Below are 14,385 nucleotides of genomic sequence, written 5' to 3'. Positions count from 1 at the left end.
CCCTCCCCTCCCGCGCTAGCCTAAGGGCCACCTTAGCAAAGCGCATCCCAGGCTGCATAGCCGCACTACCCTACCCAACCATACCACACATAAACATGACACTACCCCCGGGGTTTACACAGACGAGCCGGCGAAGCAAGAAGAGCGCCAGAAGAAAGGGCCCTAGCCGGCGGGGCCCAGCCAGGACAAAAGGAGGTCCCACAAAGCGCCTACACCGGCCGCATTTGCGGTCGGGGTAGACGACGGATGGGGCCCACCTACGAAGGCTGTCCAGGCCTACACGAAATGAGGCAGGATAAAGAGGGATAATCCTCCTCGATCCCAAATCATTGAGGCCAATTTCTTGCCATGGAATAATGGCGCGCGCGCTCTATAAGCCAGTCCAGGTGGTCTATGCATATGAGTATATTTATTTATCTGACAGGGATGTTATGAGTGAGTCGCCATCTGGTGGTTCCCTTGTTCCCTATTTAAGTTTGACTGGTTGTCTAACTATTTATATATAAACAAGGGTTCCACACACAGAGTTCCACATATCGTGATCCCTGTCATCTAGGAGGAATTGTCTAGAACCAAGGCTGCAGTTTATATCTGAGATTAGTTAGGGACGTCCTTCGTTTGAGATTGTAATTGCAATATCTCATTGAGATATTATAGTCAACGTATCATATGACGATTGTATCCGAGGAATTTCTGATAATTTAGTGGATTTAATGGACGTTATGTTATCTCTAATTTGACTCAATTTTAAACCACTAATTTTTAGGTACAAATATTTAACACTAAACACATACACTTGACAATGTATTCTTAGGTGATGCTCTTATCTAGTTACACAAATTTCCGTTGTTTTCAAATAACAATATCTGGCGCCATCTAATGGAAAAGTTAACAATTTAATGTATGCCATTACAAAGAACTGTAAACGTTATTAGTTTGGCGGGAATTCGCCGATTTGTACTATTTGTGGGATTCTCGTCATTTTATTATATTTGCCGATTAGCGCCTATATTTTCTTAAATATTTATCATAGGATTAATTTAAATTTCTTATTTGTTTCCGTAATTTTTCAGCTGTTTCCAAGTAAACAGATAAAAAAAAACATTAATCTTTTATCAGAGATTATGTCAATAACGCCGAGTATTTTTAGCAACATTAATTAAAAATACTTTAGAACAGATTTATTACATTTATTTTACATTAGTTGATTAAAGAAAAATAAAATAATTATAGAATATTTGAATAAGATACCTCATGTCAAGGGAAATAAAACATACACAAAAATAATTATAAATGTTTCAGACTTTTATTTCTTTTGATTAGTTATAACATATTTTTGGATATGCTATTTTGTACTCTCGGTAAAAATAAATAACAAACACTTCAATTTATACAAAGAAAGGTTTCTTCTCTGGCCTCGGTCTACTAATATGAGTCACATCTGAAACAGAAATAATGAAATAAGTAACTAATTTTTGTTAAATAGCTAAGGTTTTGATTACACAGGGAAGAGGAAGAAGAGTACAAACATTAGACAGACATTCGTAAGTTATATGAAGGTGCAAGATATAGCTCTCAAAATTTTTGCCCATCTACTTTTCACCCTTTAGAGTTTCAAAACAGTGTTTTTTTTTAACCTTATATTTCAGAAACGACACATTTCCAAAGAACCCCGCACAAAAACAAAGGAAAATGGGCCCGGTAGATTTTGCTGAAATTGCAGTATGTTATAGTTTTTGACTTTCTGATCAAAAGTTGTCATGGGCTCAAAGTGATCCTATGAATAGTTTCAGAGATAAAGAAGGGGGAAGTATGTGATTCTGTCTGTATGCCTGAGTAAGCTTCAGGAAGTTTCAAGTTGATGGATTCAAAAACTGAGGCATATAATGAATTTTGGTCAGTAGGTACAATGCTTTTGGGATCACTGAACCTGAATTCGGGGATAGCTTAGCTCTCTAAGGTCACCTGGAGGTCAGGTAAAGGCCGTTTCAAGGTCAAACTGAAGAAAATACTTGTATTATCAAGGTCAAAGTAAAGAAAATGCCTTTCACAAATGTTAACCTGTAAGTATGTATGCTTTTGAGGTCGCTGAAACTTAATTCGGGCTCTAAAAGCATTGTACCTACTGGTCAAAATTCATTACATGCCTCAGTTTTTGAATCCATCAACTTGAAACCTTGTGAAGCATACTCAGGCCTACAGCAAAAATCACATACTTCCCCCCTCTTTATCTCTAAAACTATTCATAGGATCACTTTGGGCCCATGACATCTTTTGATCAGAAAGTAAAAAAACTATAACATACTGCAATTTCAGCAAAATGGACTGGGATCCATTTTCCTTTGATTTTGTGCGGGGTTCTTTTGTTTGTACATTTCCTCCTGGGGCACCCTGTATAGCAAATCAGATCCGGTTTGATTACGATTACTTCGAAATAGCATCAAGGTAACAGTCCTATTTTTTTATCTATGTAGATGAATGAATGGAATTGTTTTAGCACCTAGCAGATAAATATTAAAAATGAGTCATAACTGGATTCCTATGTTGCTTTACAATAAATTATAAATAAGTATACATAGAAGATGTAACAGCGATGTTGTAACAAAGTTTGACCGATCAAAAATTGTGTTTCTGATCCTTCTTTGAAAAGCCCTTAGGAATTGTTATAGGAAAACATGTTAGGTGCTCTTGTATTATTTTGTTACTCCCTGTAACAGGGTAGTCTGAAAGACTAATGTATAAAAAAAATAAGATGATAGAACATCAAACACAATTTTGTTTCTAACGTCTTGTATTTTTGAGATGAAAATGGTCAATGACGATTTTTAAACTTAAACTTTAGCAACTTATATCTTCCAAAAAAGAATATACAGGGTGTCTCACCACGAACTCCACCAATGGATATCTGGGAAACTGTCTAAGAATTTTTTTGAAATTGTGATGGTGTGGCCGTGGGTTCAAGGTCATCGTACTACCGAAAACATACAGCACGGTTCAAACTTAGGATTGATCGTTTCCGAGATATTTTCATTTTTAGGCAAAAATTGACAGATGCGGACAGTGAGCAAAATTTAGTTTTCCCGGAAATACAGGTTTATTTTTTTGTGCGAATTGGACATTTTGTAGAGAAAGACGTAATTTCTCGGATTTGAGGTGAAAATTTTCCAGTTTTTATACAAGGTGATCAAATGATCGCATATGACGTAGAGAAAATATGGAAAACTCAAAATTTTTAAATGGAAACCCCCAATTTTTTTAACGTATTCGCATTCTGCACTAAAATTGAATGTAACTTTGGTAAAGTTTCCCTATACCTAAACCCAGTCGTTATCGTTTTATTTATGAATAAACATTTCCCTTTTCCTGAAATAGTGTATCCCGTTTTTTTCGCACATTTTGGGTTGGCCGTGCCAATTGTCTTGATAATTTCACATTATAAATCTATGTGGGTTAAATACGTTAAAAAAACGGGCAGTTGCCATTTAAAAATTTCGAGTTTTCCCACATTTTCTGAACTTCATATTTGATTATTTTTGGCCACCTTGTATAAAAACTGGAAAATTTTCATCTCAAATCCGAGAAATTACGTCTTTCTCTATAAAATGTCCAATTCGCACAAAAAAGTAAATCTGTGTTTCTGGGAAAACTAAATTTTGACAGTCTGCATCTGCCAGTTTTTGCCTAAAAATCAAAATATCTCGGAATAGAAATGGTCAATCCTAAGTATGGAGTGTGCTACATGCTTTCAACTTAAAAATGCAATAATAAACAGGGAGTTTCATTTAAAATAAGAAAGTTGGTAGCGACTTTCGGTATAGCCGGAAATACGATGATCTTGAAAATATTTCAGCTTGGTAGGCCCCACGGCCCCTATCACACCACTACAATTTCAGAAAAGTGGTTTCCCAGATATCCATCGATGGAGTTCGTGGTGAGACACCCTGTATTATATTGAAATTCAGTTCCGATAAGCTTTCAAAGATGTTAAATCCACTGTCCATTGACAACTGTCATTATTTTTTGACCATCTGCTGGCTAGCCACTGTCTCCTCCAATCAGTGATTCCCATATAGTGGGAAAATGGCGTTCTGGTTTGTAGAAAATCGGATAAGATCGGATATGTATTCTCTAGGATGAAATATAAATGTTTAAAATTCGATCCAAAACTTAAAGATGACAGTTGCACATATTTTGTAGTAGAAAACATATTAGTGAACATATAAAAAATGTTGACACAAACGAGTTATACAGTTTTGTCGTCATATTTATTTGCCAAAAATGTTTTTTAATGTACTATATAGGTAGTTAGCAATGTTTTTAGTTAATACGAAAGCGCAATTTTTTCTTTATCAAGCCAAAACTGCTATTTTTGTCTCTTCAGGCAAAAATTAAGGTGTCGAATTTATTTTTTCCTTAATTAAAAAACTAAATTGATAAAAATGCATGAACATTCTTTTTCAAATTTTCAGTGGAATATTTGTTGTACAAACCCAAATATATTTAAAAAAAAAACTTGAAGTACAATATAGAGTGAAGTAAATATATCTATTTTTTAAATAAATTATTTTATAAAATAAGTTTTCATTAATTTCAAATTCCAGGTACTTTTTATAAACTCTTTTGTTCTCAGAAAAAATATGTATGTTTTTTTTTCATTTGTTTAGGTGTATACTTACACCATATTTTCTTTTGAATATTATTATTATTATTATTATTATTATCATTATCATTATCATTATCATTATCATTACCATTACCATTACCATTACTATTATTATTATTATTATTATTATTTTGTAGAAACTCATTGTATAAACCGTTATAAAGGCCCTTCCAATTTGAATATTAGACCGAGTAGTTTTAATATTTTATTTACAAATACGTGAAGGGAAAACCTGAGAATTTTTATCATTCCTTGAGGGGGAAAGGGGAGATTCAATATGTGATATCCTGTAAAAAACCTAACCTCAAAAAGTTACGTCATAAAATGTAGAAATAATAACTAGCGACCTCTAGCAGATGGTCTAAAACTAACAGAAGACATATTTAACACCCTCAATAATTTGTATCAAATTTCAAAGTGATATATTAAAAAGTGTCAAAAATTTGTAAACAAAAACCACAAGTCCATGGTCCATGAGAAAAATCATCTTATTTTTTTTATTGTTCTATCACCCCCTAATCTTTTACACTCATTTCTACTCTCTTTTTCATGTATACGTAAGGGTAAGTACAAGTAAAACTTACCTTCGCATTCTTCTTCCCAGTCATAGCCGTCAACCACTAAAGGTTGTAACAAATTTTTAAAATCCTTATACTCGCAGTTCAATCCATGCTCTCCTAATCTCATCCTTTCAACTTGCGTTTCGGACTTCTTGTAGAACAAATTAATGTAGTAGACGCCATCGCAATTTTTTCTCATTTCCCAAATCAACGTAGCCCCGAAATTAGGCGGGGAAAAATCATAGGCGTCCACGCAGTTCAAAATGGAGACTATCGTCGTATCGTGGGCTGACAACATCAAGAATTTGGGAGTGCCATCGACGTTATTGACTACGTTGTCGAAATGGGCGAGGAGATTGGACCAAAAAGGTCCCGTGAGGAGCCTTTTCAAGGCCGGTGTCAAGGTGGACCTTTGGTGATTTATCGCAGCTAGATACTCTAGTACTTTATTGTCCAAAAACTTAGACCAAGGTGGTATGAAAGACCTGTTATAGCTGGAATAAACGTCCAAATTGGTCTGGAGTTTTGCTACGTGGCTTATGTCCACATCACCCCAACCGGTGTACCTCGCGACGCAGTTGAAGAAGTCGTAGAATTTAGACGTGATTTTTTTCACGTAGTCGGAAATCATGGTTTTCTCGAACAGGTTGATATATTTCTGGCACTTTTTTCTCATCGAGAGCACCTCGTCTTTGTCAATGGGTACCGTGTGTACTGGTATGGGTTGCCATTGTAGGTCCTTGTTCCATAACAAAGAACCTTTGGGTGGAAAAAGACCTGCCAGTACGGCATACGCTGACATCAGACAGCGGTCCCGATCTGTGGATCGGACATATATGTCTTTTGGGGAATATTCTTCTTGTAGGAAGGAACCGTAGCGCTTTCGCAACCATTTGCCTAGTTCGTACATCCTTTTTTTGCCCGCCTAAAAGATATTTATAGATCAAAGTTTGTTATTAAAAATTAAAACTAGTTACCATGGAATTAATTCGTACTTTTATCTTGAAGGTATTAAATTAAAAATAGTACTGTTTCCAAATATTTAAACCTACAAAGAAATTATTTTCAATCTCATCTTTAACAGTTACATCATTTTGGAAAAGGATCAACACGGAATATAGCTACGATGAGTGGATTCGCTTTTTCTAGTGGCGTCCTTTTAAAATTATACAGGGTGATCAATTTAAAAGGGATTCTTCTGTAACTCTGCAACTGTAAAATTTATAGAAAAATAGTGTTAATAAAAGTTTTCTGAAATCATGTAGTAGCTTTACAGGGTGTTCCATTCCGCGTAAGCGCTACATAACTTTTATTTTAAATGGAACACCCTATATATTATCGCATTTTTGAATTCCTTGGTCAATATTAGGTAGAGTTTATTAAATGTACATGGTGTTTAAACTTACCGTTTTCAAAATAATCAGTCTTTGAAAAAAATCACAATTTCAGCTCTCTAAATGAGCCTAGATTGCGTCTAAACTGTAAGAGTTAGAAATTTGCAGTTTTTACAGTTCGTTTTGACATAAATTACTCTATCTTGTCATCTGTGAGCAAAACGTGTACGTTATTCAGACTCGGAAATACTGCTACCTACATTTAATAATCTTACGAGTTGAAAAACCTTGTTTTTCAAGTGGAATAACCCATATTAATTGTCATGGGTGAATGCAAAATTGAATGCCTTTTCGACTGATATAAGGTTATCCATACTTATCTTTAACAGTTTTCCAGTAAAATCAGGTTCTTTTTTAAAATCCGAAAAAGTAGCTATGTAACAGCGTCAAGAAGGCCTTGCAAAACCACTTTTCTCTCACATTTTATCAGGCCTGGGACTGACAGTGTCAATATTTACTGGCATCCTTAAAAAGTGGTTTGACAAACAAAGGTAAACCACTAACAACAACTAAAACAAAACGCAAAATGAAACAAACTGAAACTTAGAACACAACAAAGAGAAGAATATTTAGACCGCTGATTTACATCAATAATTCATTCAACATTAATCAGCATGTTTGGCGTAATTTCTTGAAATGCTGCTGTAATGCGCTGCCACATATCTTCCGCGGTCGTAAACTTTGCTTTTTATAAATCCCCATAAAAAGAAGTCGCACTTGTCATATCTGGACACCTTGAAAGACAACTCACTGGTCCCCCGCGCCCAATCCATCTGCTAGGGAAAAGTTTCGTGTAAAAACTGACGAACCGCAGCGGTATTGTGAGGTGGAGCACCATCATGTTGCATGCTTCGAAATGTAGCTAAAGGAATGTCACAAATCTTCTGGAGTGTTTATTAAAAAGTTTAAATAAACTGCTCCAGTTAGATGCTGGTCAAAAAAGAATGGTCCTATGAGATGGGTTCCCAAAATTGCTCCTTGCTCCCCACACGTTTAAAGACCATCGTTGGCTACGAGTTGTCCGGAATTAGTGAGAAGTTACTGCGTCATAATAATGGCAATTATGACTATTAACGAAAGCATTTTTATGAAAAGTAGCCTCATCGGAGAAAAAAATCATTATCTTGATTTAACATCTCAAGTGCCCACTGACAAAACTCCAGTCAACATTGAAAGTCTACTTTTAGTAACTCTTGGTGTAATTGGATGCGATAAGAATATGCTGTACTGTGCTTTTGTAAAATCCAATGTATAGACGTTGTTCTAATACAATTGCAAGGCCTTCTTGACGCTGTTACATAGCTACTTTTTCGGACTTTAAAACAAACCTGATTTTTCTGGAAAACTGTTAGAGGTAAGTAAGGACAACCTCAGTCGAAAAGGCATTCAATTTTGGATTCACCCATGACAATTAATATAGGTCATTCCATTTGAAAAAAAAGAGTTTTTCAACTCATAAAGATTATTATTAAATGTACCTAGGTCTCAGTATTTCCGAGTCTGAATAACGTACACGTTTTGCTCACAGATAACAAGATATAGGAATTTATGCGAAAACGAACTGTGAAAACTGCAAGTTTCTAAATCTTACCGTTCAGACGCTAACTAGCCTCATTTAGAGAGCTGAAATTGTGATTTTTTTTTTCAAAAACAACTGATTATCTCGAATACGGTAAGTTTTAAACACCATGTACGTTTAATGAACTCTACCTAATATTAACCCAGAAATTCAAAAACGCATTAATATACAAAGTCTTCCTTTTAAAATAACAAAGTTATGTATCGCCCACGCAGAATGGAACACCCTGTAAAGCTAAAAATATTTTCTTTACATGGCCCACATGATTCCAGGCAACTTTTATTAAAACCATTTTTTTATAAATCTTACAGTTATAGAGTTACAGAAGAATCCCTCTTAGATGGAACACCCTGTATATAAAACACAAAACTTTAAATAAATCAATATATTTTAGAATTTTAGGACATTTTTTAAAGTTAATTTAAAGCGTAACATCTTTGAATTAAAAGTTAATAATAAAATATGTATAACGAAAAAAGCAAATATTTATTTAACAAAATAATCAACATTTCAAAAGACGACAAAATGCAAAACATGTTTTTTTATATTTAGTACTGAAACACTGGAAAATTGTTAGTACACAAAGTATATTCAAAGATAGCTAAACCATACATACCCAGTCTACAGTTGAATTTATCTTAGGTGTGTCTGATAAATGTATTTTATTTAATTAAGGATACTCAGGTATTAACTTCCATGTTTACATAAAGCTTTAAGTCAACATAAGGTACTAATCAATGGCATAGAACCACCGTCATATGATTTTAAAAAAATAAATAAAACCTTTTATTGCACATAAAATAAAATCCATTTTTTCTCCACCAGAAATTATGTAAAAAAATATCACAACACAAATTTAGATAAATATAGGATGGCCGCTGAAGTTGCCAGACCATAAGGGTAGTTGCTAAAGAGTAAATTACATTGTTGCAATATTATATTATTAATTACATAATTAGCACCTTAGATGGGATTTGAAAAACATTGTTGATTGTCAGTTTGTTAATTGACATCATTAACAGTTGGTTCTTTTTTTCTTTTTGCGTCATTTCATGCCTTCGATTTATTCAAATGAAGAATACGCGAACATGACTTTCGTGTATGGATATGGCAATGGTAGTATCACCGCTTCAGTTAGGGAGTATCAACGACGATGTCCAAATCGCCGTCTTCAAGACAAGCAAACATACAATAGAACCTTCACAACTCTTCGATTATCAGGTGCGTTCCCTAAACCGACTTGTGAAAGAGAAGTTATGTGAAGAAACAATGCTACAGAAGTGCTTGAGCTTGTTGAAGATGATCCTAGTACTAGTACGAGAAGAATTTCTGTACTTATTGAACAAACTTGGGAGAAAGCGGACTGCATCCTTATCATTATCAACCGGTACAAGAACTTTCCACGGATCTTCCCCAAAGAGTTCGTCTTTATGAATGGTGGAGCAATCAACTTGATACTCTTTGAAAACTCCTTTTCTGTGACAAAGCTACATTTACATGAGATAGAATCAACAATTTCCACAACCAACAAGTGGGGACAATCGAAAACCCTCATGATATTCGAGAAACCCATTTTCAGGGAAGATTCTCCGTAAACGTTTGGACTGGAATGATTAATAATGAAGTTATCGAACCATATTTTTTCGACGGAAATTTGAAGCGAGATGTACGGGGCTTTTTTGGAGAACTGTCTACCTCTACTACTTCAGGACATTCCTCATTCCATATTATAGTCCGGTAGACAGCGACACTATTGATGTAATTATTCCTACAAAGCTGATTTTTTCTCATTTTGTTGTTTTGATATCGCAAGTAAAGGGAACGACGGTCTACCGCGCCAATGTGGGGGCAAACATTATTAACAATTTTTGAAACATGTAAATGTCTTATACCTACAAGTGTGAAACTTTTTTGAGTGATCAATTATACCAAAAAATACAGTATAATGATAGTCTACCGCGTCGGAAGCGGGGCCATCAAGAGTCTACCACTCACGGAAGGTGTTGAAAAATTAACTTTTTTGACTTATTTCTACAAGGCTGAATTTTTTTTTCTCAAACACTTTAGTTTATAAGAGAACCAAAGAAAACAGTCTACCGATCATCTAAGGGTGCAAAGCCTTGANAATTTCTGTACTTATTGAACAAACTTGGGAGAAAGCGGACTGCATCCTTATCATTATCAACCGGTACAAGAACTTTCCACGGATCTTCCCCAAAGAGTTCGTCTTTATGAATGGTGGAGCAATCAACTTGATACTCTTTGAAAACTCCTTTTCTGTGACACAGCTACATTTACATGAGATGGAATCAACAATTTCCACAACCAACAAATGGGGACAATCGAAAACCCTCATGCTATTCGAGAAACCCATTTTCAGGGAAGTAATCGGACCATATTTTTTCGACGGAAATTTGAAGCGAGATGTACGGGGCTTTTTTTGGAGAACTGTCTACCTCTACTACTTCAGGACATTCCTCACTCCATCCCATTATGGAAGAGCCGTTACTAATTTCCTCAATGAAAAGTATCCAAATCGAAGTGGTGGTACCATTGCTTTGCCACCGCGATCTCCGGATCTTCAACCCTGTGGGAACTTAGGAAGACACTTACCTATTCAATGAGAAAGCCTAATGGCAGGGACCAACTCATTGAGAAGATTCATACAGCGTTTGATGTGGAGAAAAACGATATGGAGAACTACAACTGAACACAGGAGCTCCCAAAGAGAATTGAGTTATGCATTGCACAAGGCGGTGGTAGCTTTAATAATTGCGCTCTTTTCGCTTTTATTGAAATAAACTACATTTTTTTCTAAGCCTTCTAGTCGCAACAACGTAATTTACTTTTTAGCAAATAGCCATACGACCTGGCAACTTCAAATCCCGATACTTCAAGAACCATTGGGAATTATGGAAAAGCGAATAGAATCATTTTTGCTTAAAGTAGTCATAGAATTCATATGCGAAGTATCTCGGATACTTCGGCGGTCACCCAGTATTATTTTATACTACAATAACACTGCATTTATAATTTATTTATTATAACTAATTTCTATTCTTAAGTGTAACATTCGATTTGAGCATTTTGGTGCCTAAATTCTTCACATCAAGGCTAACAGTTTTAAAGGCTGTTTATCAACTTTGACATATGACGTTAACCCTGAGCGTAGGGAGAGGCGCTGTTTGTTTTCAAATAATAGCTTCCACTGGCCCTATAACAAAAAATATCATTGCACTTAAACGTGACTGAAAAAAATTTTCCGGACAACCACAAGAATTCTATTTTCATTCTTTTTTTTTTTCCATCAATAAACAGATATTTTTCCTTACGTTTTGTCAACAGGGTAGCCTCCCATGACGGATCCGTCATTTCCATCGCAAGTACCGAAAACATAACCCGCGTAGGTAGAACACTGTAAAGCCACGAAGTTATTGGTACTAGACAGAACAGACTCCGCGTAATAAATGTACGCCCTCTCGTGACCACAGAAAACATCGATACCACATCCAGGCTGGGCTAGGCCTCCATTGGGGAAGTAATCTGCATCACCCAGGGGTAGAACGTAGCCTATCAATTTAGTGGTATGGATGACTTGAACGAATTGGGCATCGTCCGAGTCTAAGCGTTCGTCGGTGTTGAATACAGAGAACAAAAGTCCGGCGGGGTCTAGCCCTATAATCACAGCGACTTGTCCATCGAGACCAGCTCCGGCATTGCCAGCCACGTGAGCGCCAAGCGAGAAGCCAATCAGAGTGACTTTGGACAGGTTTAGGTCGTACGTGTCCACCACGGATTGGATAAAATTTGTTACGTACCCCCCTACCGCGCCTACGGAGTTTTTGGCTGAGATATAATTGTTAATCGCGTAAGCACTCCAGTCTACTACGATGATATTGACGTTGTGAACGGCCAAAATAGCTTCTGTAAGTTCAGTGTTGGATTCTGCAGTTTTATTTCCGTTCAATCCGTGTATTAAAAAGACAGTGTCCAATTCAGTTGAGAACTGAGTATCTCCTAAAGCTGCGATGTTTGTGCTCAGAATTTCAGTGCCCACAAGGGTGTCGTTTTGGTTAAAATAATAGTATATAATGTCGGCTTCGGCCGCCAAAACTGTTATTTCTGAGTTGATTAAGTCTTCGACCTCGTAAACTCCTGAACTAGTTTCAACTAAGAAGTACTCCAAGTTTGCCCCACTATTTTCTTGCGTAGCCCGACCCTGTAGGACTGCAATGGATATTATACAGTATTAGGTCAAATACAGTACGTATACATATCATACGAATAGACGTGCATATAAGCACATTTCTTTATGATCTACATCTGCCAAAATTGGTTTTAGCAAGCTTTCAAAAGACGTCAGAAAGAAAACGCGATTCTTATTATACTTCTTTGAAAACACCTCAATTTCTCCTGTATTAAGGGCGCCGTATTCTTTAAATAGTGTTTTCCACATAGACAAATAATTTCAAACATTTAATAACTGAATAATCTAAAGTTTATCAAATAATAGGAATGCTATGTCATGCCATTTGAGTATTTTCAAAGATGCCGCAGTAAAACGCATAAACAGGTGCAAAAAACGATCAAACCATCAAGGTTTTAGGTACTGAAATCTACGAAAATACTAACTTTTTTATATATAACTCTACATGTATTATTATAACATTTACTTGCTTAGTCCTACATATAATATTGTTTACTTTTATTTATAAGTACGTGAAAATAATTCTTAAAATGTGGGGTTAGGATAGCAGCAAACGCATGTTTTACAAACGCTTTTTTTAGTTATTATTTTATTTGAGTAAATTTAAATAGTAACAATGAATAAACAGAACATCAAGGATTTTATTTTTGTGCTTACTTTTGTTCTACACGTTTTACTATTCAAGATTTCAGTACCTAAAAACGCCATAAATTTGACTATTTCTCGGCCAGGGGGCTTGCGCACGGAAAAAGTTTTCCCGATCTCCCACACTTTCCATGCGCTGAAAAAAATACCGAATATATGGCTTTAAAATAGAAATATACAGCAAAGTAAACTAAATTTAAGAAATCTATATGCTATCTGATATTTAACATGTACCTATATTTTAATTCGTAAATATTTGAATATTTAGATACATTTCTGTAATAACTTTTGACGTTTTTTCCACCTTATCTAACTTGGACTAATTTAAAACAAATCTCCTTTGAAATATTTAGACCTATATATTATATAGACCTAGTAAACTTCATTTTCGTTGAATAAATTAACTTACAAAATAATTTTTAAAAAACGCGAAGATAGAACTTTTTCGTATAAGACTTTTCTATTTCAAATATCATCAGGAAGCTGTAGTTTAATTTTTATAGATTATACACGCCACATCCTGTATACCGAAAGAGTCCAAAGTTTTAACAGAACAAGTAACCAAATTTTTATGTGAAGCTTCAGATGAACAATATCTGCTACCTAAAGCAATTTTAGTGTTTGGGATCTTTGGTGCATATCGAAGAGATGATTTAATTACGTTTAAATGTTGACGATGTGGTAGATAACGCGCTTTCTTGCCGCGTTTTTAGGAGATGGAAAAAGTCATACATCAAGAAGATTCACCATTACCAATGAAGGATGTACATTTGAGCCCTGTATACTTTATCGTAAATATGCAGGTCTACGACCTAAAATTATGAACAGCAGAATATTATTTGCTGTATATCGAAACGGCAGGTGTTACGTTCAACACGTTGGATGATGCCACACCATCAGTGGTGTTCCGTAAATCGTTGCAGAATATCTAAAACTAGAAGATCCCGGAAAATATACCGTGCATGGATTAAGATGTTATTCGGCAACCATGTTGGTGTAAAGCGGCTCTGGTTTACTCACTCTGAAAAGGCACGTAGGATGGCGTTCTTCCAATGTAGCAGCAGGATTAGAAGAATTCATACAAAGAAAAATTGAGGTATCACGAAAACTCAGTCGCAAAGTACAACAACTGTTAGTCCAAACATTATAGAGAAATGCTTGCTGAAATGATTACCTGTTTCTTGTTCTTTTAACTCGATCCAAAATGGCGAACATAGTTAAAAAAAATCACAAAGTTGCAAAAAACGGTTTTTCCAAAATAACTAAAAAAATATAGCACCGATTGAAAAATTTTAAATGAGGAAGTTGTAGGTTTTAAAAAGATCTATCGACTGATT

At 35.4% G+C, this 14,385-nt stretch overlaps 1 protein-coding gene across 1 annotated transcript in view; it reads right to left on the bottom strand.

The window, feature by feature from the left end:
- Window positions 1–1,284: 1,284 nt before the first annotated feature.
- LOC108907010 (testicular acid phosphatase homolog) overlaps window positions 1,285–14,385 on the bottom strand; it is a 22,215-nt gene continuing 9,114 nt past the window's right edge. Inside the window, exons 3-4 of the mRNA XM_018710477.1 lie at window positions 5,248–6,148; window positions 1,285–1,441 (exon numbers count right to left, since the gene is read on the bottom strand). Coding sequence (XP_018565993.1) covers window positions 1,389–1,441; window positions 5,248–6,148 — 954 coding nt within the window. The 3' untranslated portion in view covers window positions 1,285–1,388. The remainder of the gene's footprint in view (window positions 1,442–5,247; window positions 6,149–14,385) is intronic.

This window comes from Anoplophora glabripennis, unplaced genomic scaffold, assembly GCF_000390285.2.
Source record: "Anoplophora glabripennis isolate ALB-LARVAE unplaced genomic scaffold, Agla_2.0 scaffold317, whole genome shotgun sequence".
Lineage (NCBI taxonomy): Eukaryota > Metazoa > Arthropoda > Insecta > Coleoptera > Cerambycidae > Anoplophora > Anoplophora glabripennis.
This window is presented reverse-complemented; position numbering and strand designations above follow the sequence as displayed.